This window comes from Lissotriton helveticus, chromosome 6 (assembly GCF_964261635.1).
Source record: "Lissotriton helveticus chromosome 6, aLisHel1.1, whole genome shotgun sequence".
NCBI lineage: Eukaryota > Metazoa > Chordata > Amphibia > Caudata > Salamandridae > Lissotriton > Lissotriton helveticus.
Genome location: NC_136067.1, coordinates 1,083,951,098 through 1,083,979,089, shown reverse-complemented (window position 1 = coordinate 1,083,979,089; position 27,992 = coordinate 1,083,951,098). Strand labels below are relative to the sequence as shown.

General features: G+C 45.3%; 1 protein-coding gene across 1 annotated transcript in view; it reads right to left on the bottom strand.

Moving 5' to 3' along the window:
• The window catches only part of NUP133 (nucleoporin 133), a 1,231,428-nt gene that overhangs the window by 294,527 nt on the left and 908,909 nt on the right, over positions 1-27,992 (bottom strand). The window contains exon 20 of the mRNA XM_078648729.1: positions 10,956-11,114. Within this exon, the coding sequence (XP_078504855.1) occupies positions 10,956-11,114 (159 nt within the window). The remainder of the gene's footprint in view (positions 1-10,955; positions 11,115-27,992) is intronic.

The following is a 27,992-nucleotide window of genomic DNA, read 5'->3' as shown; positions in this document are numbered from 1 at the left end:
GCTTGTAAATCTCATCCTTGTATTGTGTCACATCCTGCACCACAATTGCTCCCCCCTTATCGGCAGGTTTGATGATACCCTCTTTGTTCTCTTTGAGGGCTAACAGCGCCGTCTTCTCAATCATGGTGATATTGGAATTAGTGTGCTTGTGTTCTTCCAGAATCTTGCCAACATCTCTCAATACCACATTTTCATAGGCCAGAATCTTGTTGGTCATGGCATAAGTTGGTGGGACAAAGGTCGATGGTGTTCTTAAACCTGTAAAGGAATTCCGGGACTGGGAAGTCGAATGTCTGAAAAAGTAACGAAGACGGATCTTCCTGAAGAACCTGTGGAGCTCAGTTTTGATCATGATTTTATTGGGGGGTGCAGGCGGGACAAAGGACAGACCTTTGCTGAGGACCTTAATCTCCTCATCCTTCAGGTTATAGGACGAAATGTTGACCACTAGGTTAAGCGTAGGTCTTACCACCAATCGAGGCCGTGGTGGTTTCAGAGGGAGGCACAACTACACGACCTTCTCAGACTCTTCTTATAGTTCAGAAGGGGACACCGAACAACCTGGCCCTAGCTCGGCCTATGGTTACCAAGAATACAGCTATCCCCCACAGATTCCTTTTTTAGGACAATGCCAATGGAGACCTCCAAGAGGACAAGGCAACAACTGGCCCAGGGGACCACCAAGGGGTCAACAATCGAACAACATGAACTGCCAAGCCATATCTTCCCTGGACCAGAAACAAGCATCCTGGGACCGGTTTTGGGTTCATAACCCTCATCAGCCTGGCTATCTTGAATCCAGTGGCAAAGTGAGCAAGGGACCGAAGTCTGGGCATACCCTGCCAAATTAGGGCGAACTTAGCAAAACCAAAGGGGATGATGGAGGGAGTGTTGAACATTCCAAGCACTCGCCCCCAGTCAACTGCTCTGGGTTTAATCCATCATTTTTCTTTAGCTCACTCTGCCACCCCAGTTCAGGCATGGCCAGGGTCAGACTGATTTGCATATAGCCAAGTCCCTTTGTACCCATTCATAAGATTGATCTACAGCATCTTTCTTGGAAGTTTCTTTATTGCTTGCCCTCACTCCTGCTTGAAGGATCAGTGAAATTCAGGCATTTACTTTAAAGAGCTGTATGTTATGTTATGATATACTTATTTATACGGCGAATGGTTGCCCTAATCAACGGCTGATACCAGACAACAGAAATAGCAATATTTAGCCAGCACTAAAACAGCCAGGTCTTAAGCTGTTTCCTAAAAGGGCTGATTCATGTTGTTCTGGATGTTCACTGACCATTTATTTCACAAATTGGGTCCTAAGAAACAGAAGGATCTACCCTGCATTACTAACTTAATTTGCAGTATAGTCACCAAATCAAGTTCCAATTATCTTAAACATATGGAGGATGGCAGGGAGTAAGGAAAGGGTTGAGAATAGCTGGACTAGCTTTGTTCATGGCTCGATGACAGACATACATAGCCTTAAATGTAATGCTTTTCTCCGCAGGAAGCCAATGTAATGTACGTAGTTGCTTGGAAACAGAAATACATTTTGGCTCATGACAAAGCAGTCTCGCTGCAGCATTTGCAATAATTTGCAGCCTATTCCTGGCATACTTGGCACTACACAGGTAGCGGATGTTACTGTAATTTAGGCGCCAAATTATTAGGGACAGAATTATCATCCTTTGAATGGAAGAAGGAAATTCCCAGGGAAATCTCTTTAGGCTTCCAAGCAGGCCAAAACAACAAGAGGTCACTGCCTTAATTTGATGCTTAATGATATGAAATTGTCTATCCAAATTGCCAATCATTTTACCTCAGGTTTAGAAATAAGAGGCTGTCCTAATACCTCAGGCCACCAGATGGGCCCCCAGTTAGAAGAATATTTTCTAATGGTTATGACCTCGATTTTATTACTGTTTAACTTAAAGCAATGCTGATTCATCCAATTTGCTATTGATGCCATATAGGTCCTAAATAGAAGGGAACTCCCACTTCATTTGAGGAAAGCATCAAGATCAGCTGCATATCATCAGCATAAGACACCAGCGAAAGGCCAAAAGTTTTAACAATGACTGCAAGCGGCCAGGCAGAAATGTTAGAGAGTGGAAAACTCCATCAGGCTTTTAGCTCAATGAGGAGATCATTTTGAAAACTTTCTTCAGAAATCCAACCAATGCAGCAAAAAAAGCACTTTATACCACAGGCATCAAAAGATGCTTAAAACTCTACATTGAGAGAACTAAGCAATTTAGAAAATCTGATCAATTCCTTATACTCTGTGCTCGTCCAAGAAAAGAAACAAGTTACTTACCTGTAACTTTAGTTCTCCAGTATTGGTAACTTTCATAGATTCCCATTGCTTGTATCATTCCCCGTCGTCGGAATGGGAGCCTCGGTAATCATATATATATATATATATATATATATATATATATATATATATATATATATATATATATATATATATATATATATATATATATATATATACACCTAGGTAAATACACCCTAATAGGTGTAAAAAAAGTAAAAATTAGGCCTAGGCCTCATTACATTTTGTAGCCTATAGGTGTCCTTATGTAAAAAGACCCAAACTTACACTAGCAACCAATCAGATTAGCCTCACCCTATGGAACCTTCCTGAGAAAGCTCAGAGCCTCAGATTTTCGTAGCCGTTGCCTTGCCACCGAATCACCTAGACCTGAAGTGAGCTTTCCCAGGGGAGGTGGGTGGGCGCATGGGAATCTATGAAAGTTACCAATACTGGAGAACTAAAGTTACAGGTAAGTAACTGGTTTCTTACTCCAGTATTGGAACTTTCATAGATTCCCATTGCTTGTATCAGAGTAGCTACCAGTTAGCCTGCCTCAAACATTTCGTTCATAGTTACCAACTATCATCAACCAATGATACAACATATCATCATAAACATAACTCAGTAACCATAGCATAATAAACGAAATGTGAGAAAAAACAGGAAGGAGGGAAGAGAGGAAAGCTCACCTCTTACTGGAAGAGATTTCTCAGGACAGCTTGACCAACAGCAGAATCCCCCTTTGCAGCCGCGTCCAGGTAGTAGTGTCTCGTGAGTGAGTGAGTACTGCTCCATGTGGCCGCTCTGCAAATATCCTTTATCGATACTCCTGCAAACAGTGCTGTAGACGAAGAGATCGATCTTGTGGAGTGTGCCTTCACCTGTCCTTCCAACGGCTTGCCTGCCGCTTGGTGGCAGAAACGGATTGCACTCGATATCCATCTAGAAATCCCTTGTTTTGACAACGGAAATCCTTTCTTTGGGGCTCCGAAGGCCACAAACAGCTGGGGCGTCTTCCGAAATCCAGCTGTGCGTTGAAGATAGAATTTTAAACATCTCTGAACGTCCAGAGAATGAAGTGTCCTCTCAGCCTGGGTTGAGGGCCGAGGAAAAAAAGAGTGCAGAACCACCGGTTCATTAAGATGAAAGTCTGTCGGTACCTTCGGAATGAATTTGGGGTTCATCCGGAGGATCAATGTATCGTTTTTGAACTGTAAGTAAGGTTCTTTGATCGTCAAAGCCTGAAGTTCTCCCACTCTCCTTGCCGAGGTGAGTGCCAGCAGAAGCGCCACCTTCCATGATAGGAACTTTAAGTCTGCCTTATGTATTGGCTCAAATGGCGATCTCATCAGTTGAGCCAGGACTACATTCAGATGCCAAACCGGGGGTGGAGGCCGAACTGGCGGAAACACTCTAAACAGTCCTTTAAGAAATTGCTTTATCACTCTTGCTGATAACAGAGAAGGACCAGATCTTGTTCGCCTATATCTGGAAATAGCCGCCAGGTGGACCTTGATGGAAGCATGAGCCAGGCCTGCCTGAGCTAAAGAAAGAATGTATGGTAAGAGTTGATGTGGAGCTGATGAGAATGGCTGCACTCCTTCTCTCTGGCACCATAAATAAAACCTTTTCCACTTAGATCTATATGTTTTATTAGTGCTAGGAGCTCTTGCTTGTGCTAATATGTTCCTGCAGTCCTCCGGAATGTCTAGATCCTTAAACTCTCTGTGTTCAGGAGCCATGCTGTCAACTGAAGCGAGCTCGGGTTCGGGTGGAGGACCTGGCCGTTGGACATAGATAGAAGAGTCTGGTTGGAGTGAAGTTGAATGGGCTGTTCCTCCGACAGAAGAAGCAACTCCGTGAACCAGAACTGGCGAGCCCAGGCGGGCGCTATCAGTATCATCCTGCACTTGTCCATCTTGAGTTTCTTGAGGACACGAGGGATGAGGGGAAATGGCGGAAAGGCGTAAACAAATGCGCCGGACCAAGACATCAAAAGGGCATTCCCCAGCGATCCTCGATGGTGTTCCCTGCTTGCGTAACACCGGCATTTCTTGTTGAACGGAGTGGCAAACAGGTCGATCGCTGGGGTCCCCCAGCGGAAGAAGATGTCCTTGACCACTGTGTCGTCCAATTCCCACTCTTGTGACACTGCCTTCAGGCGGCTTAGCGTATCCGCCTTCGTGTTGCATACTCCTGGAAGGTGCTCCGCCACGAGCCTGACGTTCTGTGAGATTGCCCATTCCCATAGCAGCTGGGCCTCCTGAGAAAGCAGTGGCGATCTAGTGCCTCCCTGCTTGTTGATGTAATGCATTGCGGTGGTGTTGTCCGTACGCACTAGAATGGCCGAATTTGAAATCCTTGGAAGGAAAGCCAACATTGCCCATCGAATAGCTCTCAGCTCCAGAACATTGATATGTAAGCGACGTTCTCCTGGCGTCCAATGTCCACTGACTTGGAGATCCTGCATGACTGCTCCCCAACCCTGAAGGGAGGCGTCTGTTGTAATGACGCGAGGAGCTGGCGCCGCTCTGAAACTGAGACCCACCGAGAGGTGAGATCTTCTCATCCACCATGAAAGAGACTGTTTCATCCGCTGGGTGACAATCACCCTGTCGTTGAAGGACCCTTCCACCTGCTTCCACTGAAGGTCCAGTTCCTCTTGCAAGGGGCACATTCGCAGCCTGCAGTGCGGAATCAATTGAATACAGGATGAAATCAACCCTAGAAGAGATTTGTACATCCTGACTGTCATCCAACTTTTCTTTTGCAATCGAGCGGCTGAAGACATGAGTTTCATTTGTCTCTCTTCCGATGGGAAGGCTTTGCACACCTGAGTATCGAGTATTGCTCCCAGGAACTTCACTGAACATGCTGGTTGAAGAACCGATTTTTCTCTGTTGAGTTGTAAACCCAGATGAGTGAAGAGATTCAAACATGTCTCCACTGCCTCTGACGCTGCTTGTAAACTTGGTGCCTTCAGCAGCCAGTCGTCTAAGTACGGGAATACTTCCAGCGACTGTCTTCTCAGAAAAGCCGCTACCGGAGCCAGCACCTTCGTGAATATCCGGGGTGCGGATCTTAATCCAAATGGGAGCACTATGAACTGGAAGTGACTCTTGCCTACTGTGAAGCGAAGGAAACGTCTGTGAGCTGGGTGGATCGGGATATGAAAATAGTCATCTTCCAGGTCTAACGTAGCCATGAAGTCGCCTGGATTCAAGAGGCGCAATATGTCTTGGAGTGAAATCATCCGAAACGACAGTTTCACGAGATAGGTATTGAGCTCCCTTAAATCCAGGATTGGACGCCACTTGTCCTTTGCTTTGCGGATCAGAAAAAATCTTGAATAGAAACCTTCTCCTCTTTGTGATAGGGGAACACGTTGGATCGCTCCTTTCCGAAGCATTTGTTGAGCTTCCAACTGTAGAACGTTTAGATGTTTCGAAGTAGTGGCGTGGGGAGCTCTTGTAGGTGGAAATTCCTGGAATTCTAGCGCATGCCCATGTTGGATGATATTCAATACCCACTGATCCGATGTTATTTCTTCCCAGCTGCTCAGATGTTGAGTTATCCTGCCGCCCACTGGAGACCCATGGAGCGGAGGAACAGTTGGCAGAGTCAGAAGGCCGCTATTGACGCTTGCCAGCGTCCTTGCCCTGACGCCCCTGACGTCCACGAGAACTCTGACGAGAGAAAGAATGAGATTGTGACTGCCTCTGATAATACTGATTGCCGTACTGAGGTCTGTACGACTGTGACTGCTGAGAGTACCGTTGTTGCTGATAGCCACCTCTTGGCGAAGTGAAGCCTCTTCCTCTTGCTCCACGGAACGGTGTTTTCCTATATTGTAGGGTACCAAGAGCTCTAGCAGTCTCTGTGTCCTTCTTTATTCCCTGCAGGGTGTCATCGACATGTTTCCCAAATAACATGTCCCCATCAAAGGGTAAGTCAAGAATCTTATTTTGAACTTCCGGCCGGAAGTAAGTTGCTCGCAGCCAACCCTGCCGTCTCAGAACCGCCGCGCTACCCAGAGCACGGAACAAAGTGGTTGCGATGTACATCGCCCAGTCAATCATTTCTGAAGAAGAACGTTGGCCTTCTTCAAGGAGTTTCAGTGCCTCGGCCTTAGGGTCATCCGCCAGTAGGTCGATATATGCCACGACATCACTCCACATCTGGCGGTCGTACCTCGCCAGAATAGCCAATGCATTTGCCGCCCGGACCAGCAAGCTCGCCATTGATGAAAAACGCTTCCTAGCGTTGTCTAACCTTCTACCCTCCTTGTCTGGTGGAGTTGTGAGGGTGGCTGAATGATTCCGCGATCTTTTCTGCGCTGCTTGCGATATGACTGAGTCCGGTCTTGGTTGCCCAATCAAGCAGGCAGGACTGTCATCAGGAGCTTTATACTTCTTTTCTAGGCGCGGTAGAGTTGGAATAACCGTCGCTGGAGCTTGCATTACTTTCTTTCCTTCTTCCCATATATGCTCTACAATGGGAATCGAAGGCACTGCCTTACGGTAAGCCTCTTTAAAATCATATAAAAAACAATCCGTAGATGTTGTAGGCATTGCCAGCTTGAAGCGTGCCGTGGCTCTCTCCATTAAGTTGAAGAAACCTCCTACATCCGCCGGAGGTGAATCTACCGGGTCCGGCACCGGAGCAGCCGAATCCGGAATAATATACTGATTCCATTCACTATCCGGGTTTTGATCACGGGTGTCACCTGCTCCATCCTCATCTGAAGTGTCATCCTGGTCCGGTGTCTGCCGATGACATTCCCCCTCTTCTTCCACATGTGCCGGGGGCACCGACTGAGTTGCCACCACCTCTGGCTGAACTTGCGATTGACCTTCCACTGGTCGCGACACCTTTCTGCTCCTATATTCCTCCAGCATTGCCCTTAAGTCCGTCAAAAGGCTCATGGGCATAGAAACCATGCCCTGCTGTACTTGGGCTTCTTGATATGCGACCTGAGTCTGCTGTCGCTGCTCTTGCTGGCAATAATACCCATCTTCATCATCAGACTCATGGTATTTAAGATGCAACTGCGATGGACTATAAGCATCTCCATACATCTCATTCTCCTCCTCAGAATAGTCCTGTTCTTCCAATAACAGGGCTGGGGGGAATGGAGTTACCTTCCTAGGTGATGTCATGTCAGGTGTTATCCTCCTTTTCCTTGGGACTGCCGTCGACGGCGTCACAAATGAGTCCGCCATATCCGGTGCCATCGTCGACGGGGCCGTCGATGGGGCCGTCGACGAGATCATCTTCGTAGTCGACTGGTGCGCCATCGTCGACGGGATTGTCTTCGTCGACGAGGTGGTTACCGTCGACGTAGTGATCGTCGTCGCCGCCGTCGACATATTCTTCGTCGACGGCATCGTCGTCGAAGTTTTCGTCGTCGTCGTCGACGCAGGATGGCTCGTCGACGGGTGAGGAGACAAAGTCACTGAAGAAGCCTTGGAGCCTTTCTTAACCACTGTTGAAGCCTCTACAGTTGGTTTCTTGAAGGACTTAGAAACTTTCTCTTGATGTGAAGGCCCAGCCGAGCCCTCATCCAGTTTTGCCTTCTGCACCCGAGGTGCTTGCCTTTCCCTCTCCTTTACACTTCCGTGAGGAGATTCGCCAGGCTCGGGCTTGCCAGACCTATCAGAGGTCCCACGCACAGCCTTAGAAGGGGGTTCAGATGATACCTCCACAGATGATCTACCCCTCTTCAGAGATGTCTTGGAAGACGTCGACCTGGCATCCTCCTCATCACTGGAAACCACAACTTCTTTCTTTTCCAACTTCCTGAGCCAAATTAGTAATCTTCCCTCACGGTCCCGGAGGGTCTTAACAGACATCATCCTGCATAGTTTACATTCCTCTGCCTTACGGTCAGGATATAAACAATATATACAGTCTTTATGCTTGTCTTCTGCATAAAGTCGTTTTTTACCACAACTGGCACAAGACCTGAACAGGCTCTTCTTTTCCTTATCAGCCATAGTTGAAATTTAAACAAATCCTCACAGAAAAACTGTGTAAATAATACCTCAAAGTAGAAGTTAGAGCAGAGCTCTAAGGAGACTCCCTGTCACCAACGATGCGGTAGAAAATCTGAGGCTCTGAGCTTTCTCAGGAAGGTTCCACAGGGTGAGGCTAATCTGATTGGTTGCTAGTGTACGTTTGGGTCTTTTTACATAAGGACACCTATAGGCTACAAAATGTAATGAGGCCTAGGCCTAATTTTTACTTTTTTACACCTATTAGGGTGTATTTACCTAGGTGTATATATATATATATATATATATATATATATATATATATATATATATATAATTACCGAGGCTCCCATTCCGACGACGGGGAATGATACAAGCAATGGGAATCTATGAAAGTTCCAATACTGGAGTAAATACAAGCTCTCTCAAGAAGTAGTATGGCTTGTTGGGTCTCAGCAGGCATAGTTTTCTGCCATGAAAAAGCTTGCCATCTTTTGATTGGAAATGTTTGGGAACATTCCACGCATAACTCCACAACTTCTATGACCTTGTTTGCCAGTGTATCCTTGCCGGACATATACAGGGCTTCTACATGGAAAAAGAGACATATGTTTTTTTTAGGCACTACTGCCTAGATGACACAACGAAGGGTGATGCAGCAATGGGTTAAGCAGTTCTTCGACATCTATTCCAATAAGGTGTGCTGTCCTTTATATTATGAATGTATTTGATTTATGATATACGCTTCCTGCCGCCACACTGTAATATATTCTGCCAAGTTGGTTAAGTGCGGGCATCAGATAAAGACACGGGTAACTTGATCTCGGGTAGAGCTAGTGTGGGCCAGTGTATATGTGTCCAGATGTCCGGCATGATGAGCGTGTGATCACTACGTGTGGTGTGGATGTCGTGTCCTGATTGGCTGAGTTTTTCTATATACATGTGGTATCTAGCTTTATGATATGTTTGGGGAACGTGAGACCTTGGCCTCACGGGTTTTATTGGGGCCAATTTCCTTGGACCTCTTTGTGGTGCATCTATAGCTGTGGAATCGATCAGGGTTTTCTCTGGACCTGCGTTTGTGTTTGGATTAAGAGAGACCCCAACTTTGACCTGGTATTTGATAGGCATGGATGTGGGTCGTAGGCCTTGTCTAACCATGTATCTCTGACTCTGAGTTGATGGGAGGCCACCTTGGGTGAATCCGACAGCAATGATTTGAATTCGTTAGAACTCATAAAAATAATATGGCGGTCACTGGGATAATTTTTATTGACATCCTTAGCATTGTGCATACAGTTGTCATCGCATATATATTGACATCGTTCTTACTGGTATTGATACAGTTAAGTTTGCTTAGGTCATAACGTACATCTACATTGTTCTTACTAGTGGCAGTATCGTTATTTGAGCATGGATTATGACATACATTGATATTTGAGTTTTACACACAGTGGTCCCTAAACAATGACAATAGAGTTTGAAAAGTAAATATAGAACCAGAATCAGCACTATATTTGAAGCCGTCCAACCGGACAGATTTACTCTTAATTCGTAAAATAGACACACGAAACAATAAAGTGGGACACAAGCCTGCGTCCTACTAGGTGTACATTCAGTATATACGTAAAACAGAAAAACAAACCGGAAAGCCCAGGCAGAGCGACTTGCTCGTATGTTATACATTTGATTAGTGCAAGCAGAGATATGGTGCGACACAGTTACATATGAGTAATGTACAAAGAGAAAGTGTACATGTGGTCGGCGATGTTTCGATCTCTTTTAGACAATATTGGGATCATTACGACATAGTATTTACATGCCTGCGTAAAAGATGGCTGAAAAAGAGATAATAAGAGAAAAAATGATTAGGAAAGACAGCCAGAATGAGCTTTAAAAACTGCATAAAAAGGCATGCAGGTGCAAGTGATCCGCAAAAGGGTTTACGGCATATCTATCGTTCAGCGCGGGTCATCGTGATATGGGGACACCCGCTGTGTCATGCTGAGAAGTGCTCTGAATGCAAAAAAGGAGCGGCAACGGTAGAAGGGGTGCCTATGCAGTGCGTAGAGTGTCAGAATGCACAATGTGCAAAGTCCTATGCGGAAGTTGAGCGTATCCTCATGCTGGATACTTTTATAACCATGCCGAAAAATTGTGTCCTATACTCTTATAAACATGCCGAAAGGTTGTCAGTAGTGAATAGACTACAGGGTATTGAGTGATGGCAAATAACCATGTTTAGTGAAACAAGGTCTCTTGTACCGGTTTCCAGTAGGGAATGGCTGGAAATGTTGTGTACTGCATCCACTGTTACACTGCTTCGTTGAGAACTGCTAAGGATCTAGTATATCCGTCAAGGCCCGGCAGTCGGTGCACTACTTAGCAAGCAACAATGTTCAGACTGATGTCATGAAGATTGACTGACAATTTCCTATAACACATTATCCAGTTGATGCTTTCCACTTAAGTGAAGGATCTCCTAAATGATGTAGTTGCTCTAGACTAGACATGTGGCCCATGTAAAGTAAAGTGTCTGATTAAAAGTAACTGCAAACAAACTTCACAGTACACCATTCAGAAGAGCCAACAAGGATACAGCAGCACATTGAACTGGTATGTATAATTATTCCAGCTTACCTTTTCAAATTCTTGACTATTGATTTCATGGAGCCAGCTGAGATGCTCATGCGCCTGCAGGAAACTTGCAAGTTGCCCATGCTGGGAAATGGGCTGGGACAGGAGTTTCCCTCGCTTCCCTTTCTCCAAATACCAGCGGAACAGGAAATCTGAAAAATTCTGTAGATCACAGAAAAGTACTTTAGAAAAATTGTCTATGCCTTGCAACAAAAACATAAAAGTGCTGCAGGCATGAAATACACTCCTTCACAAATTACAAAGATTTGTACTGTACAACTTTTTGCAGGTGGATGGTATATGAGGTGACTACTGCTGCTAAATGACATACTATCTCCCCTCTTCTCAACCAGTAGGAGTGCAAAATATATCAAATGGCATGTATGATACACAAGAAAGCAACACTGCACATATAGGAAAAAGCCAATGCTCAGTGTAGTTCAATCACCACTACAAAACTGAAAAGGAAACTCAGGAGAACTGGTTTAATCAATTAAACACCCCAAAATCAAACAAAGCCTCTAAGTAGAACAAATGATTGCAATGACTACTAGACAAAGAAGAACAGAAGCAGGGCAGCGGAGAACATGGCGGCCGGCTAGTGGCACGTTGCGGGAGAGCTCGCAGTGTGCTAATGGAGTTCTAAGGGAAACCTTGCAGTAGCAATTTAAAGGAGACTGAAATGAACACACAACCAACATTGGAAGATGAAGTAATTTAGCCGGATTCATACCTCGCGGTGGTTGCAAGCTCATTACAGTTGACAAACGATTCTCGGGACGGGGAGCACCACGGTAGGCAAGATCAATCAGCCATGGGGCAACCATGGAGGTGCGCAGAGGTCAGTGCGCAGTCTCGAGAATCCATTCCTGGGAGAGGAGGCAGCGGCTGCGGCGATAGTACCAGGAGTGAGGGGAAGAGAGAAAATAAGGAGTTAGATTTGGAGGAACCAGACCCGGAGATATCACTGCCGCTGCACCGATCCCAGCAATGAGTGACCCACGGGACAAAAGATCGAGCAGACATTGAGGTCGGTAAGAAGGGGAGTAAGGGAGGGCAAGTGAAAGGAATCCTGGAGGAGCGCAGGGAAGAGGAGAGAGCTGCTGGGACCAGGTTCAGGGGGTGCAATATCAACTGCTGAAGAGGCAGGAGAGGAGAAAAGTGAAGAGGAAAATATAAACCCTCCAGCCTGTAATAGATCAGTGCCTTTAAAAAACACTAGAAGCCATAAGAAAATAAGAAAATCAAGACAGAAAAATCTAGAGCAGAGGATCAGGATTACACCTTCCCTCAGGACTTTTTTTAAAGTCCTGCCGAAAACGATAATATTAAGTGAGAAAGATATGGAGGGCGACAGGTGCCAGTCAGTAAGGAGTAATTGTACTCTGCGGGGAGATCAGACATGACAAATTGGGCAAAAGATTTAAGTCCAAATAGATACCAACTTTTATCGTCAGAGAACTCTGCAGCCTCTGAGGAGGAAGTGGTCGGAGCCCAGGTACTAGCTTCCGGAACATCAAGAAGCCCAAGTCCAAGTCCGAGACAGGCTAGGCGAGAAAGCCCCCTGAAGGAAAAGCATGGAAGAGATGACAGCACTAAAAGTGAGGAGCCCTCTGTAGGATCTCTTTTAATAACACTCTCTGCCGAGATAAAAAACAGGTTTGAGGTTTCAAAGATGAACTAAAAGGAGATAAAGTTGGCATGCGAGAACCTGGAGAAAAAGATAGATGACCTAAGTAACAAAACAGTCATCTTAGCGAGGTCAGTGAGGGATCTCAGGGAGGCGGTGCAAATAAATAGTGCAGAGATTGAGGGTCTAAAGCTAAAAGAGCAGGAGCAGCAGGATAGGCTGGAGAGAATGGAAAACTTCCAGAGACGGAATAACTTACGGATTTTAAAGGTGCCGGAGAGGTAAGAGGGGGATGATCTCAAGGCCTTTGTAGTCAAACTGATCAAAAAGGAGTTACAACCGGAAGAGTCAGAGCAGGAGATTTCCAAGGGCATTCAAAGGATCCACAGGGACCCCTATAGATTGAATACTAACAGAACTAGGTCCAGGAGGATATTGGTAAACTTTCTCACCTACGTGCTAAAGAGAAGATGTTGTTGAGAAAGATTTTGTTGAGCAAGAAATCAACAGACGTTAATGGGGTTAAATGTGAAATCAGATCTATCAAATGTTACCTTCAACAGACAATGGAAATTGGGAAAGAGGATTGATCCATTGAAAACATTAGGGGCCACAGTCCAGTTGAAGCTCCCCGTGGTTTTGAAAGTGATACTAAATAACAAAATGCACACCTTTCGCTTGGTCAAAGAGGTAGATGAATTCATTGAGAGTGTACAACCAGGAGGCTAAATACTTGGGATATAGAATGGATAGCTACATAAAGAACAAGTTACTTACCTTCAGTAACGATATATCTGTGAGAGCCATTAGTTACTTATAGATTCCTTACCTTAGAATTACCTCCAGGGGTGAGACTGTATTCGGAAAGTTTTTTTGTCAGAAGTACCTCTGTGCGTCGGAAGGTGGTGTCGGTCGGCTCCGCGTCCGTCATTGGCGTCGCGGTCGTCAGGATGACATCACGGTAGCTACGTAGACACCGCCCTCGCGCAATGAAGTCAGTTCTGTACAAAACATTCGGCGCCAGAAATGCAGAGCCATGCAAGACACTGACCAAAGGTAAACAAAGCTGTGGCCCTGAAAGGATATCATTAACCCTAGAAAGCAGTTTGCAGAACGGGGAGGATGGGTGGGGCGGTAAGGAATTTATAACTAACTAATGTTTCTTACAGTTATATCGTTACCTAAGCTAAGTAACTTGTTCATCTGAAAGAAACTCGTTAGTTTTCGATACCTTACCTTAGAATAGATACCCCAGCAATACCAACCCCGGTTTTGGATCTGCGAACCAAGACCACACCAGAAAGTCCTGGAGAACAGAACGGCCAAAAAAGCCATCTCTTCGGACTTAACTGTCCATACAGTAGTGTACCTTAAACATGTGCAGTGATGCCCACGTAGCTGCCTGACAGATGTCATGTACAGGAACTCCTCTTCTCAAGGCAGTAGTGGCTGCTGTCATCCTGGTGGAATAGGCGCGTAGCCCCACTGGAGGCTACTTTCTAGCCAGAGAATAGCATGGTTTAATACACAAAATGACCCATCGAGAAATGGTTTGCTTGTGTTATTCCGACCTTTCTTGGCGCCCACGAAGCCAACAAAGAGTTGGTCATCCATACGGAACTGTTTTGTGCGATCCAGAGAAAAAGAAAGCGCATGCTTTGGGTCCAGACGGTGGAGCCTCTCTTTTTCTTTCGAAGGATGCGGAGGCGGCAAGAAGGTGGGCAAAGTGATGGTATGCCCAATGTGAAAGGCAGTGACAACCTTAGGAAGGAAGGATGAACAGATCCTGAGAACCACCTTGTCCGGATGGACAGAAAGGAAAGGAAGTTTGGAGGAAAGAGCCTCGAGCTCACTCACCCTTCTGGCGAAGTGATGGCCACCAGGAATGCAGTTTAAAGAGTTAAGAGTCTCAAAGGATAGTTGTGAAGCGGCTCAAAGGGAGCGCACATTAAATAGGTTAAAACGAGATTCAAGTCCAACTGAGGCATAACGAAGGGAATAGCAGGAAAGAGATAAGTTATGCATTTCAAGAAACAATTAACCACCGGGGACTTGAAAAGAGAAGGCTGATCTGGAAGCCGAAGGAAGGCAGCGATGGCTGAAAGGTAGCCCTGCTGGGCTAAAGAAAGAAGAAACAAGAGAACCTCAAAAAGAGGGCAGAAAGGGGATCCACAGCCTTTGCTGTGCACCATGCCACAAACTTGTTCCACTGGCAGGAGTAGACCAACTTAGTGGAGGGAGGCCTGGCTGCCAAGATTACATCGCAAACTTCAGGAGGCAGGTCAAAAGACGTCAACTGCTGTCGCTCAATCTCCAAGCAAGGAGGTGGAGGGTGGACAGGTTCGGGTTGAGAACCGTCCCCGGTTACTGCAACAGAAGATCCTCCCGAATAGGCAGACGGGTCGGAGCATTGATGACCATGTTGAGCAGCTCAGGATACCAGACTCTCCGTGCCCAGTCCGGAGCCACAAGGATGACTTGGGCCCGGTTGTGCCTGACCCTTTTCAGCACTCTGGGCAAAAGTGGTATAGGCGGAAAGGCGTACAACAGACCGCAACTCCACTCGCAATGAAAATTGAGGTGGCATGGCAGGAGGGGTAGCCTCCAAGGGGAGGGAGTAGCCCCTTTGGAATATTTACAAAACCCACTTGTCAGACGTGATGGTGCGCCAGTTGGGGGAGGTGATGGCGAATCCTGCCGCCCACTGGCATTTGATGGGCCTGAAAGGTCGGACTAGGAGGCTTGGAGGCTGCTGCAGAGGGGGGGTTGGTGGACTAGCGCGCCCGCTGGCCCCTGGAAAAAATACGGTGGTTTCCATGTCTGCCAGCCACGCGAAGGTTGGGAAACTTGCTGCAACCTGTGGGTTTGGGCGGGACTTAGTGAGGCACCCCTTCCGTAGCCACGAAAGGGACGAAAAGCAGTCTGTGCTGGGCAGCTGGAGAGGCCCAAGGACTTGGACGTAGCCCGTGAGTCCTTGAAACGCTCTAGAGCGTTGCCCGCTTTGTCGCCAAAAAGGAGAGAGCCATCAAAGGGCATGTCCATGAGGGTGTTCTGGACATCCCCCGAAAAGTCAGTCGATCTCATCCAGGCGTAGCGACGAAGGGCTACAGACGTGGAAATCGTCCTGCCTAGAGAGTCGGCAGTATCCAGCCCACAACGGATGGTAAACTTCACCGCATCTCTCCCGGTGGGGACAGCCTGGGAGAGCATTGTCCGGGCCTTCTCCGGACACTGAGGCAGCACCTGCGCAACCGTATCCCACACACAGTGGGAATAACGGCTGAACAGACATGCAGTGTTTACCGACTGCAGTCACAAGCTGGCGGAAGAGAAAATCTTCCCAATACAGTCCAGCTTCTTGGATTCCCTTTCCGGGGGAGCAGTAGGAAATGCGCTCTTGGAAGTGGAGGCTTGGACCACCAAGCTCTATGGGGTGGGATGTTGGGAGAGGAAAGAGGGGTCGCCTAGAGCCGGGCGGTGGGGTCGGGCAATCATCCTATCCACGGGCGCCCCCCTGTTGGTCCTGGACCATATGCCCAAAAGGACGTCAGTAAGGGCCTCATTAAATAGCAGCAGGGGCTCCAAATAGCTCGCAGCCGGCTGAAGCACCTGTCAGGAGGTTAGTACTGACCGCCACTGTAGGAAGCTCGAGTTTGGGGGCCTCGGCCGCCCTATGCAACACCACTGCATATGACACTTCCTCCTTCGGAGCAACGGTAGGAGGAGACAACATGCCAAGGTCAGGGGAGGTGTCTAGACCACTGGCGTCCCCCAGTTCCTCTTTCCAGTCCTTTTCATATTCAAGCTGATCAGTCAGAGGGTCACCGGACTCCTCCCAGTCCTCCTCCTCATCCTCTGGGTGCCAATCTGGCGGAAAAGGGACCCCAGGAGTGAACAGGGGCACAAAAACCCCTCCCGGCGACGGATCCGGCATCGCCCGGCTCCACGTCAGGATTAAGGCCGGGGTCAACGCCAGCTGGGGACACGACCCGCTTTGGGAATGGTGCTAAAGGAAGTGGCGCCAGTGGAGGTGTTATAAGTTCAACCGGTGCCTATCCGGATCCATGGGGGCTTGCAGCGTCGGGGCAGGAGCCACCGGCGAAGGCCTAGACCCCCAACCGAGTCTGCGTGGCCCGAAGGCGCGCTGGCGGAGTCTGGCTGCCCAAAGATGGCAGACATCGCCTCGTAAAATTCATTAAGCTGGGCAGTAGTTGCCCCAGGTCCCGGAAAGGGAGGGAGTACGGAGTCGACTCTTCGGGCTCCGCGCAGGGAACCGCAGGAGGGGCACTGCCCGCATCCTTCGTCGCGTCAGCCGACCGACGGGGAGAAGTCGAAGAGCGACGATGCTTCTTGACTTCTTCTTGTGCTTCGACTTACCCGACCCGAGGGCAAAAGAGGCACACGCGGTGCGGATCCATAACCGACATCAGTCGGATACAGGAACTGCATGCTTTGAAGCCAGGCATCCCTACGTGCACCAGGAGTTGTAGATTCAAAAAAGAAGCTGACAAAAAGTTCAGTCAAAAAGTGACTGGAGCTATCGCTCTATCCGGATCTGCGCTGGCTGTCGCGGAAAAAGAACGAACTGACGTCAGCACGCGAGGGCGGCGTCTAAGTAGCTACCGCGACGTCATCCTGGCGATCACAACACCAACGACGGACGGGGAGCCGACCGACGCCACCTTCTGGCATGCAGAGTAACTGCTGATGAACAAACTTTCCGGATCCAGTCTGCTGCCTGGGGGTAATTCTAAGGTAGGGAATCTATAACTAACGTGTTTCTTTCGAATAAGTATGTTGATTTTTTTTTTCCATTTTCCCACATATTAGTTATCAAAGTAAGGCACACACTAAGAGGGGACACCCATAAGGCATAGGCCATGGTGAGTTAGGGATGGGTTCTCCAAGGGTGGGGGGGGGCAGGGGTTACTGGGTGGGGAGCACGGGAGAGAAAAAGAAAATAAAAGTCCTTAGAAGCCTCAGCAATACTGTTATTGCACTTAGACGATAAAGGGGATGGGTGAGAAGCAAATAGCACATATAACAATTCTACCCAGGAATGTAAACTATGTAAGGGTAAGAGGGAGATGGGAGAGACTATTGCAGTATATAAAAGACTGCCCAGCTCACATGATAATAATGCAGGAAACACTGCCTAGAGATTTTCAAGGTGAAAAGATGGTTACAACAAATAGTATGTACAAGACAATCATTTGTAACAAAGGGGGTGGCCCTCTTGGTAAAACAAGATGCAAAAATCACCATTGAGGATAGTGTCTCAGATAAAGCGGGAAGATGGCTGGTTGCGAAGCTAAGGATCATAGGGCAAAGCTTTACATTAGCTGGATATTATGGACCGAATAAGGATGAAACTGCCCCTCTTGAGAAGTTGCTATCAGAATTATTGAACTTCCTGGATCCGATTATCATGGCTGGGGATTTCAATGCAGTTCTGGATAATATTTTAGATAGATCCGCAAATAGTAGAGCTGCAAGGAATCCCAAAATGGCAGGACAGATAAGGTGAATCATCGAGCAAATGGGCCTTTGTGAGATATGGCAACAGAGGGCTGGATTAAAGAGGGAAAATACATATAACAACAGGAAGTACCGACATCAATCAAGAATAGACTATTTTTTAATAGATATAAATTTAAAAGATATGGTGAACCACATCAAGCATGTAGGGGCCCATTTATCAGACCGCTCAGCGGTGATGTTAGATTTAAATTGATCAGGGAAGAATATTCAGTCTTGATGGACAATGGATCCCACTCTATTATTAGAGTAAGAGGTAACAGAGTTATTGAATGAGGAGACAATAGAGTTTTTTTTATTAATCTAGGCTCTGCCTCGGTGGGAATAGTCTGGGATGCATATAAGGCCTATCTGAGAGGCAGAATAGGAAGCTTATCGGCTGCAAAAAGGAGGACTTATCGTAAAACTGTTATAACTCTAGAAGAGCGAGTCTGAGAACTAGAAAGGGAGTTGGTAAATTTAAGAATAAAATCAGGATGACCCCCCCATGTTCCACTGTTGGAAATTGCAGAAGTTAAAACAAATCCAGCCAACATTTTGGAGGACAGGGTCAGGAAGAGATGGGAGGCTAGTAGGTTGACCCACTTTGAATATGGCAAGAATTGCAGCAAACTGCTAGCATGGAAAACTAAAAATGATCAGGTGAGGAACACGGTTAAACAGATAAAATGTGAGTTAACGGGGGCTGTACTGAATGGTAATAAGGAGATTGAACAAGCCTTATTTAGGTATTTTGCAAAGGTATATCAGGAAGAGAGAGTTCACGGATGATGGGGCGAGAACTTGGTTAAAGCAGGAACATTTTGAGGTCTTAACGGAGGAAATAAGCAGGATGTTGAACGAGAAGATAAACAGGATAGAAGTAAAACAAGCACTCAAGGACGGAAAGCAGGGGAAGGCCCCCGATCCGTATGGCCTACCTCACAAAATTTAAGTACTGGCAGGGATCCTAACACCAATTTTAACGGAAATATTAAATGAGGTATTTATGAAAAAATCTTGCATGCCCGAGTCTTGGAAGGAGGCCATTATCACATTAATTGTAAAGCCAGGGAAATGTGACAAGAATTGCAACTCATACTGACCGGTGTCATTATTAAATTGAGACTATAAAATCTTTGCGAAGATTTTGGCCGTAAGGCTTAATGGAGTTATGGCAGATCTTGTATATGAAGACCAAAAAGGGTTTATACTGGGTAGATCCTTAAAGGAGTTGATATATACTCTCATCAACTCCGTAGACCTGTCAACCACATATGAACTCCCCCTTGTGGTAGTTGCTTTAGACGCTACAAAAGCGTTTGGCTGGGTAAATTGGGTCTTCCTAGAAGCAGTTACGAAATCTCTTAACCATGGAACAAAGTTTTGAAAAACACTTGCTGGAATATATGCCGCACCAGTGGCAAGGGTATTGGTAAATAGCTGTCTGACGGACCCTATTAAAAAACAACAGAGGAACGAGGAAAGGTTGCACTCTGTCACCATTATTGTTTGATCTATATATTGAAGCACAAGCAAGGAAAAGCAGAAATAACCTGGTGATTCTGCCCATTGGATTTAAAAGCTGAGAAAAGTAATTAGGTATTTATGGACAGACCTACAGAAGACCATGAGACAGGTTATGGCATTAACACTGGATTTTGGGAAAGTCTGAGGATATGAGATTAATAGAGGAAAGACAGAGATAATGGCTGGGAGCATGGAGGAAGTTGAGGAAAGGGTTAAAAGAGAGATGAGGTACTTAGGGATCAAGATAACTCAAGATATCACCAAGTTAACCTAGAAAAACTATGAAAAAAACAAGAAGGAAGTGTGTAATTTGGTGAGGAATTGGTTACATCTACCACTCACCATACCGGGCAGATTTAACTTGGTAAAAATTATTATCCTCCAAAAATTCCCTTTCTTATTCGATTCAATCCCTATAGCTTTCAAGAATGAGTGGTTTTGGAAGCTGCAAGGCCTGATTAGTGGTTTTATTTGGTCCTCTAAAGGTCCTCTTATAGCCTGGAAGAAGTGTAGGAGAAAGGTAGAGAAAGGGGGCCTAGTGCTACCAGACTTATTATTCTACTCCTGGGCATTTTTGTTGAAAAATGGAAAAATGCTGTTAGACAGACCTGCAAATTCAGACACTGGTAGATGTTAAAGGATGTGAAAGGAGAAGAGTGTGGCTTCAGCATTACATACGCTGACCCCAAATACTTTAAACAGGTCAGGCTGAAAATCTACAGGAAATGGCAGAGACATGGTATAGGATTAAAAGGATTTTAAAGTTACCGTATTTTGGAAATCTTGCCCCAATTTGGGACTCTCTGGGTTCTCCGGACTGGACAAAAGACAAGCTGGTGATTCCGCTAAAGGAGGCTGGCATGTTGAGATGGGAACATTTAATACAGGAAGGTCACCTGGTAACATGGGGAGGAATGCAGAGAAAGGACGGAAAATAGTGTGTCAAGATTTAAATACCTCCAAATTCAGAACTTGTATCAATCTCCTGGTACAACAGTAGGGGTTCCAAATGAACTCAAAGAAAAGCTGATGTCAGGAACACTCGTGAAGAAAGAAATAGCTATCTGGTACTGGCTGATGATCGATTTGAAAGACGGAGAGTTCACATTGCTGTCAGAGTTGTGGGGAAGATGCTTGCCGGAGACTTAGCTGGAGAATTTATGGCAAGTATCTATGTCTATGCTTTTTTATAAAATAGTAAAACCTGCCTATTTAAGGAGAAATCATCTCTTTACAATTCATAGGGCATACTGGACCCCACAGAGATTATCAAAATTTGGGAATGGAGGAGAGGTGGCTTGCCCAAAATGCAGTAAATTGAAAGAGGATGACGTGCACAGGTTCATGCAATGCCCTGCAATCGGTGGGGTTGACAGACGTGAAGAGACATCGCTATCCCAATGCTAGGGAGTACGCATGCTTTTCAAAGTCCATCAAACGTATGCCCGTATAGACTGGTTTTTAAGTTAAAGCCAACATCCGAGGGCGATTTATAGTAATAGCAGCAGGCGTCAATAAGGCTAGAAAGAAAAAGAGGGAACACCTTGAATCGTAAGTTAAGGAACTAAAGTGGGTGCATCACCGTACGGAAGCCGTTCAAGTCAGGAGGCAACTCTACGCAGCTAGACGACAGCTGAAAGCCCTAGACTACGATCGGGCAGAATACTCACTTCTACGGACCAAGCAGCGTTACTACAATGGGGCAACAAAGCCAGGAAACTCCTGGCAAACCTGCTGAGGGCCCAGACAAACGCACGTCTTATTTGCAGGAATTAGGAATGCTCAGGGCGATATTCTGAGCGCGGACTGCGACATAGCGGGCATGTTCGAGTTCTTTTATTCCGACTTGTACAGGGCCGACAACCTTGACTCAGAGGCTGCCGAAGACTATGTACACGGGATGTTCCGGTGGCATCCCTCCCCACAATGGAAGAGACATAGTTAGACGCAGATGTCCACTTGGATGAGGTTCTTAGAGCCATTTGTGATCTCACATCCGGGAAAGCGCCTGGGGAGGGTGGATTCTCGACCAAGACTTTTACTCACGATCTGGCCCCCACACTTGTGGTCCTATTCAACTGCTTTAGCGACATCGGTAGTCTATCCTCGACCATGACCATGGACGAAGTAGTCATGATACCTAAGCCGGGTAAAGATCCGCTGGACTGTGCATCATACTGCCCTATCTCTTTATTAAATGTTGACGTGAAGCTCTTTACGATCATCCTGGCTGCTCGACTGGCACCTCATATGCAAGGTTTAGTCAACCCTGACTAGTCGGGATTCAACCCAGAACGTAGCTGCAGTGACGGGATGAGGCGGATGTACCATTTGCTGGACAAAACGCAACGTTCTCAGCGACCCGCAGTGCTTCTCTCAATTGACGCCGAGAAGGCATATTCGACCGGGTCCACTGGCCATACTTGAAATGGGGTCGGGGACCGATTTTTGAGATGGGTGGACTGCATTTACAGGGACCGGCAGGCGCAGATTAGGGTAAACTAGGTGACCTCTCGACCATTTGTTATTAGCAGAGGTACAAGACAAGGTTGTCTCTTATCGCCCCTGGTTTTCGCTCTTTAAATGGAGCTGTTTGCGGAAAGAATACACCAAAATCTGGCTATATCTGGGATCAGAATGGGTGACAGGGAGCATAAGATTTCACTTTACACAGACAAGTGGTACTGTTTTAAACCCAGTCATTGACTTCACTGCCCCCCTTGATGGAGGAACTCAAGAACTTTAGTTGGGCATTGGTCTTCAAGGTTAATAATAACAAAACACAGACCCTTAGTTTGACCCTCCTTAAGACTGAGCAACAGGCTTTGACGGCTCGGTTCCTGTTCATGTGGGCCTTCAACGGTGTCACGAACTTGGGCAGATTTTTCCCACGCTCTATAAGATAACCTAAGTGAACTATTCCCTTCTTCTGGCAGAGGTCAGGGCAGACTTTTCGAATTGGAGGAGGCACACTATGTCCTGGCTGGGAAGATTGGCAGCCATTAAAATTACCATTCTCCCGTACATCCTATATGTGATGCAAACATTACTGCTACAACCCCCACCCACGATGCTAGCACAGATACGCCTCATAGAAAACTTCGTTTCGGGAGGGAAGAAGACGAGATTGGCCCGACACCTAACTTATTTGAAGCAGGAAGACGGGAGGCTTAGGGTCCCGCATCTAGAGCGATACTTCCAGGTGGCACAACTTAGATACATGCTTGAGTGGTATAAGCTGGAGTCGGAGAAGCATTGGTACTTTATCGACCGCTCGATAGGGGCAATGCACATTTTGAAGGTACCGTGGCTTCCAAAGCGGCATAGACCCAAGTGGAGTGTGTGTCCCCTGCCTTGAGAGGAAATGGAATATGACTTTTCCCCCAAAGAATGACATGACATTATACATAGAGCAAGAGCCCCCTCGTGCAGTACTGCAGGCAAAGAAATGTTTTTAATAATTGCACACTACTGGTAATACACACCAGCAAGGCTCACTAGGTGGAAACCGGGAGAGTATGGGCTATGCTGGCGGCGGTGTGGGCAGCCGGGCACCTTCACACATACCCTTTGGTACTGCCAGAAGATTTAGGGTTACTGGGATGCAATCCTCCAAGATATAGACGACATATGCAACACAGATCTACCCAGGCTCCCCTCCTTCACATTGCTAGGACTCCCCAATGCCTTGGTGTACCCGCTCAGATCCTGTTGAGGCAGAGCGATCACCCTAGCACTGGGGGCCACCAAACAGGCATTGTTGGCTAGGTGGGGCACCACGGAGGTACTGTCCCGACTGGATTGGTTCTATAAACTTTGGGAGACGTTGGGGATGGAAAAGATCACAGCTAGTCTAACACGCGCTCTCCCTAAGTTCGACAAAATGTGAGGTACCACAATAGAATTTTTATCCACAGAATTCACAGAACTCAAATGCCTGAGATACTTACGGGTGCTTCAGCTTACTAAGGCTCCTTCCCACGAGGACGAATGAAAGCATCCAGTCAGACACCCCCAATGCCCACACAATATCTGCTTGACCCACAGTTCCCACCCTGATTATCGTAGGCCTATCCCCCCCTATTTTCCTCTCTGTTTCTTCCACTATATTCATAACATAAAATGCGTTTGATACCCACCGGCAGGTGGATGTAGGTGACGGCTATTGTTATTCTTCTCTTTTCAAAACAATAAAAGATTTAAACAATAAAATTCTGTCATTCTAGGAGGATGTGAGTAAATTCTTATCTGGTATCCTGAAGATTCAAATGCAGGTAAGCGTATCTTTGGTTTTTTTTTTAGATGTGTGGACTCACAATTAAAAATTGATCAGAGCCACACAAAGTTGATTTTTTATGCAATATTGCCAGCACATAGGGAAACCTGCAGAAAGTGGAACGTCTCAACCCTCACGGTATGAAGATTGGTTATTATCAGTTAAGAGTATTGCCAGACTGGACATATCTGACAATGGAAAGAAACAATATTTATTTATGGCAACCATTTGTAAGGTGGGTAGGGGTAGAACGATGCAGGACAGATGAGGGGTCCGATGATTAAGCCTACTCCGCCTCGGCTGGTACATTCCTATTGAGCAGAGTCTGCTTGGGGAAATTGTGGCCTTTAGAAAGGGTTTTCATAAGCGAAGGGCGGCATCGGTCGAATTCTCTTTCTTTTTCCTTTCCAGCAAAAGGGCAGGAAATCCCAGTGGTGTTTGAGGCAAATGAGGATAAAAAAAGAAGAACGAATGGCATCAACAGAGGTGGACTAAACATACGCCACCAAGTCTGCTTTGACATTCTCCTCGAAGGAAACTTGTGGACTTAGTATGTACTGTGTATGGCAAAATTGCCGAAATGACAGAGCGTTATCTATTTGAGTTCATACTCCATCATACTTTTTGTAGCAACATGGTGTTCTCATTGTCCACAAAATGAATATGAATTCGGTAGCAGCTGGTGGGTGTTCAACAACTCCTCAGGGTGAGAGCCCTTTTTCCCAGTTAGATGAGAGAAACCTAATGATGTTCTTAATGTTAAGTTGCAGTGGAAACGCAGATTTGACTTTCAAACTCTTAACCAATTGCCGTTAGATATGGTTTAGTTATGTCATTGGTATATCACGATATACCGACTGCAAATAGTCAAAAACACAACACAAGTTTCAGGTATGAGCATAAGTGGTCACATATACTTTGGCTGATGGAAAAGAAAGTACCATCTCCCTTGTTACCAACAGGCTAAATCAACCGCAATTGCTTTTGGGACTGAGAGTATCAAAGGTAACAAATGAAGGTAATATGAATGTAGTCTCAAAAAATATCCTGAATGTGCAAGATCTTAATTCCCCAAATAAAAGCCTTTTACAATGGCTGAAAGTGAAGGTAGTACAGATCGCATTGTTACAGGAGACTCACCTGCTGATCAATGATGTGCACCGTCTCTGATCCTATTGATTCTCAGCCAAATGTCATGACAGAAACAAAACCAAATTGAAAGGAGTGGCAATATTAGTGAGACGAGGTTTAAGGTTTGGGAAAAGTATTTCACACTCTTCATTATATGCAACCAATGAAGGGAAGAACACATTTTTTGCTGAATTTATGCTAAACGTTGCTCAATTCTGAAAAGGTCATACAGTTGTTGATGGCAGGGTGTGGATTGGGGGATTTCAACATTATTATCCACACCAGTGACTCTACCACAACACAATTTTTTAAATGACACACGTTTGCGACCTTCCGAGCTTTAAAGGACACGAGACGGGCAATTTGTTTAATGTAACTAAAGCATTGTGTGTTAGCGCACTGTCATTTACAAACAGCACATTTTCCACTGAAATGGCTAGTAAACCTGTCCATACAGGTTTACTGATAAAACTACTTTGCACACTAATGATAATGTGTGGAATTCAGGGTTCAGTGAATATGTATAATTTCTGCATCGCCAAGTAAAATGCTTTGATTTGTTTTGATTCTATTAAAAAAATTGTTACCACCACACTTCAAAGTTATTAACAAATGTGCTTCATTTGTGCTTTCTTAACTACTGAATGTGTACATTTTTTGTACAGGTATATAAATATGATATCCTACAGTCTTTCATTTCACACTTTCTGTACCACAGGAAGACTGTCACATTACTCACTTTACTTTTCTTCCTCCGACTACAAAGTGAGAGGCGTTTCTAAACACCAATCTCATAAAAAAAAAAATAAGCAGCAATTTGTTAGATGACATAGCAGTTGACCTCTATCTTTGAAACGCAGCAAATCTTTTATAGATTCATATTCTTGAATCATCCACGTTGTCGAAGCAGGAGTTCCACGGTATAATTACAAAGCAGAAATGTGTTATTCATATGTGAAATAGGCTGTAAAGTAACATTCAGTAACCGATTTACATTGTTTAAAAATAACAAAACTTTAGCCAATTAGGCTACAGCACCCTGTTAAGCACTCCCCTTAGGGGCTACCGTATTTCAAATGTGCATACCCAAGCGATTATAATAACTTATTATGAATGAATGGTGAGCCTCTTAGGGGAAGAGAGTGGGTCACATCTGAATCTATGAAAGATGCCATAACTGGAGAACTACAGTTACAGGTAAGTAAGATTTTTTCCTTCTCAAGTATTGGATCTTTCAGAGATCCACATGCTTGAATCATAATAGTAAGCAGTTAAAAAGACATACACCAATATTTTCTAGATACATTGAAAAGTGGATAGTGGGCAGATCTAAAACAATATACCTATTCTATATGGCTCACCTTACAGGAACAGACTCTTTAAGGCTGCCTGGCCCACAGCGGTGTCATTTTGCATTGTTGAATCCAAACAGTAATGATTGGTGAATGTGAGTATATTTTTCCAAGCTGCTGCTCTACATACGTCTTGTATAGACACACCACCAAAAAGAGTGGTTAACGTAGACATACTCCTGGTCGAATTTGCTCTCACTGATCCAGCCAAAGGTCTTCCTGTTTTATTTTGGCAAAAGACTATGGCTGATGAAAGCCAGTGTGCTAAGCTTTGTGTTCAGAGGGCCTGGCCCTTACTACTGGTTACTATTAATTAGGGCTTCCGATTTTATGGTATTTATTTTTTTGACTTTTCCGTCTTAATTCACCCATATTTATTTTTTTCCAATTTTATCTGTATTTATCCATTTTTTTATTTGAATTTTGTGAAAAAAACAAGCTGACACTAGTATATTCCCATATTTATTGAACTGATAATTGTGCACTCAAGCTTGAACGACTGAGCAGTTTCAATGATATGAAAACCCATAGATGATAAATCAATGCACTTATATGAAAACATACACAATTTAGTACCAACCTTGAACGTATTTAATGTTGTTTATGCATCTTCACTAAAATGCCTTTCTTTTTCTAAGTCTCTTGGCTGTCAATCCACATTGCTGTTCGCTTGGCAGACACGACTGACAGCATTTAGAATCACTCCCAAAACACCCCAATTACCGTTTTTATCCATATTTAGAAATAAATACAGACAGGAAAATAAATGGGTTTCGGTCTGTATTTATCTGTAAAAATCAGTAAAAAGGGAAAACAGGGAGCCTTATTAATAATTGGTCTATTCACTTGAAGGCGATTGTTCTGTTGATACAGAATTTTATGCATTGTTTAACATCTAGAGTACTTACTGTTCTCTCTGCTATGTCCATTGGTTTTTGGAAGAATGTTTTTGATACTACTGGTTCATTCAGATGGAATTGTGACAGTACCTTAGGGATAAAATAAGGATTTGTCCTTGGAATCACTCGATCGTCCCTAAACTGCATATAAGGCTACTTGATGGTGAAAGCTTGTATCTCACTTACTCTTCTGGTCGACGAGAGTGCCTGCAGCAGCGCTAACTTCCATGAAACATATTTAAGGGCAGCTTTATTAATAGGCTCAAAGGGACTCTTCATTATCTGTGAGGGAGTACTGTATTGTGGTGCCAAGGAACTGGAGGGTTTTTTAAAAGGGGATAAAACCTGAAAAGTCCTTTTAAGAATTCCTTTATAATTCAATTTGACCACAATGAAGAATTGTTCCAAGATCTCCTATAAAAAGATATGGCTGCCAAATAGACCTTAACCAAAGAGTGAGACAGGTCGGAATTTGACAGATATGATAGATATGGTAGCATCTCCTGAGACTGCAAGGCGAGTGGAATGTTTTTCACTTGAACTGTTAGGTTACATTAGTTGAGTTAGCTCTGGCTTAGCTAGAATTTGTCTCCACTTCTGAAGAATGTTTAGATGAACAAGTTACTTACCTTCAGTAACGATATATCTGTAAGAAACATAAGTTAGTTATAGATTCCTTACCTTAGAATCACACCTGGGCGTCAG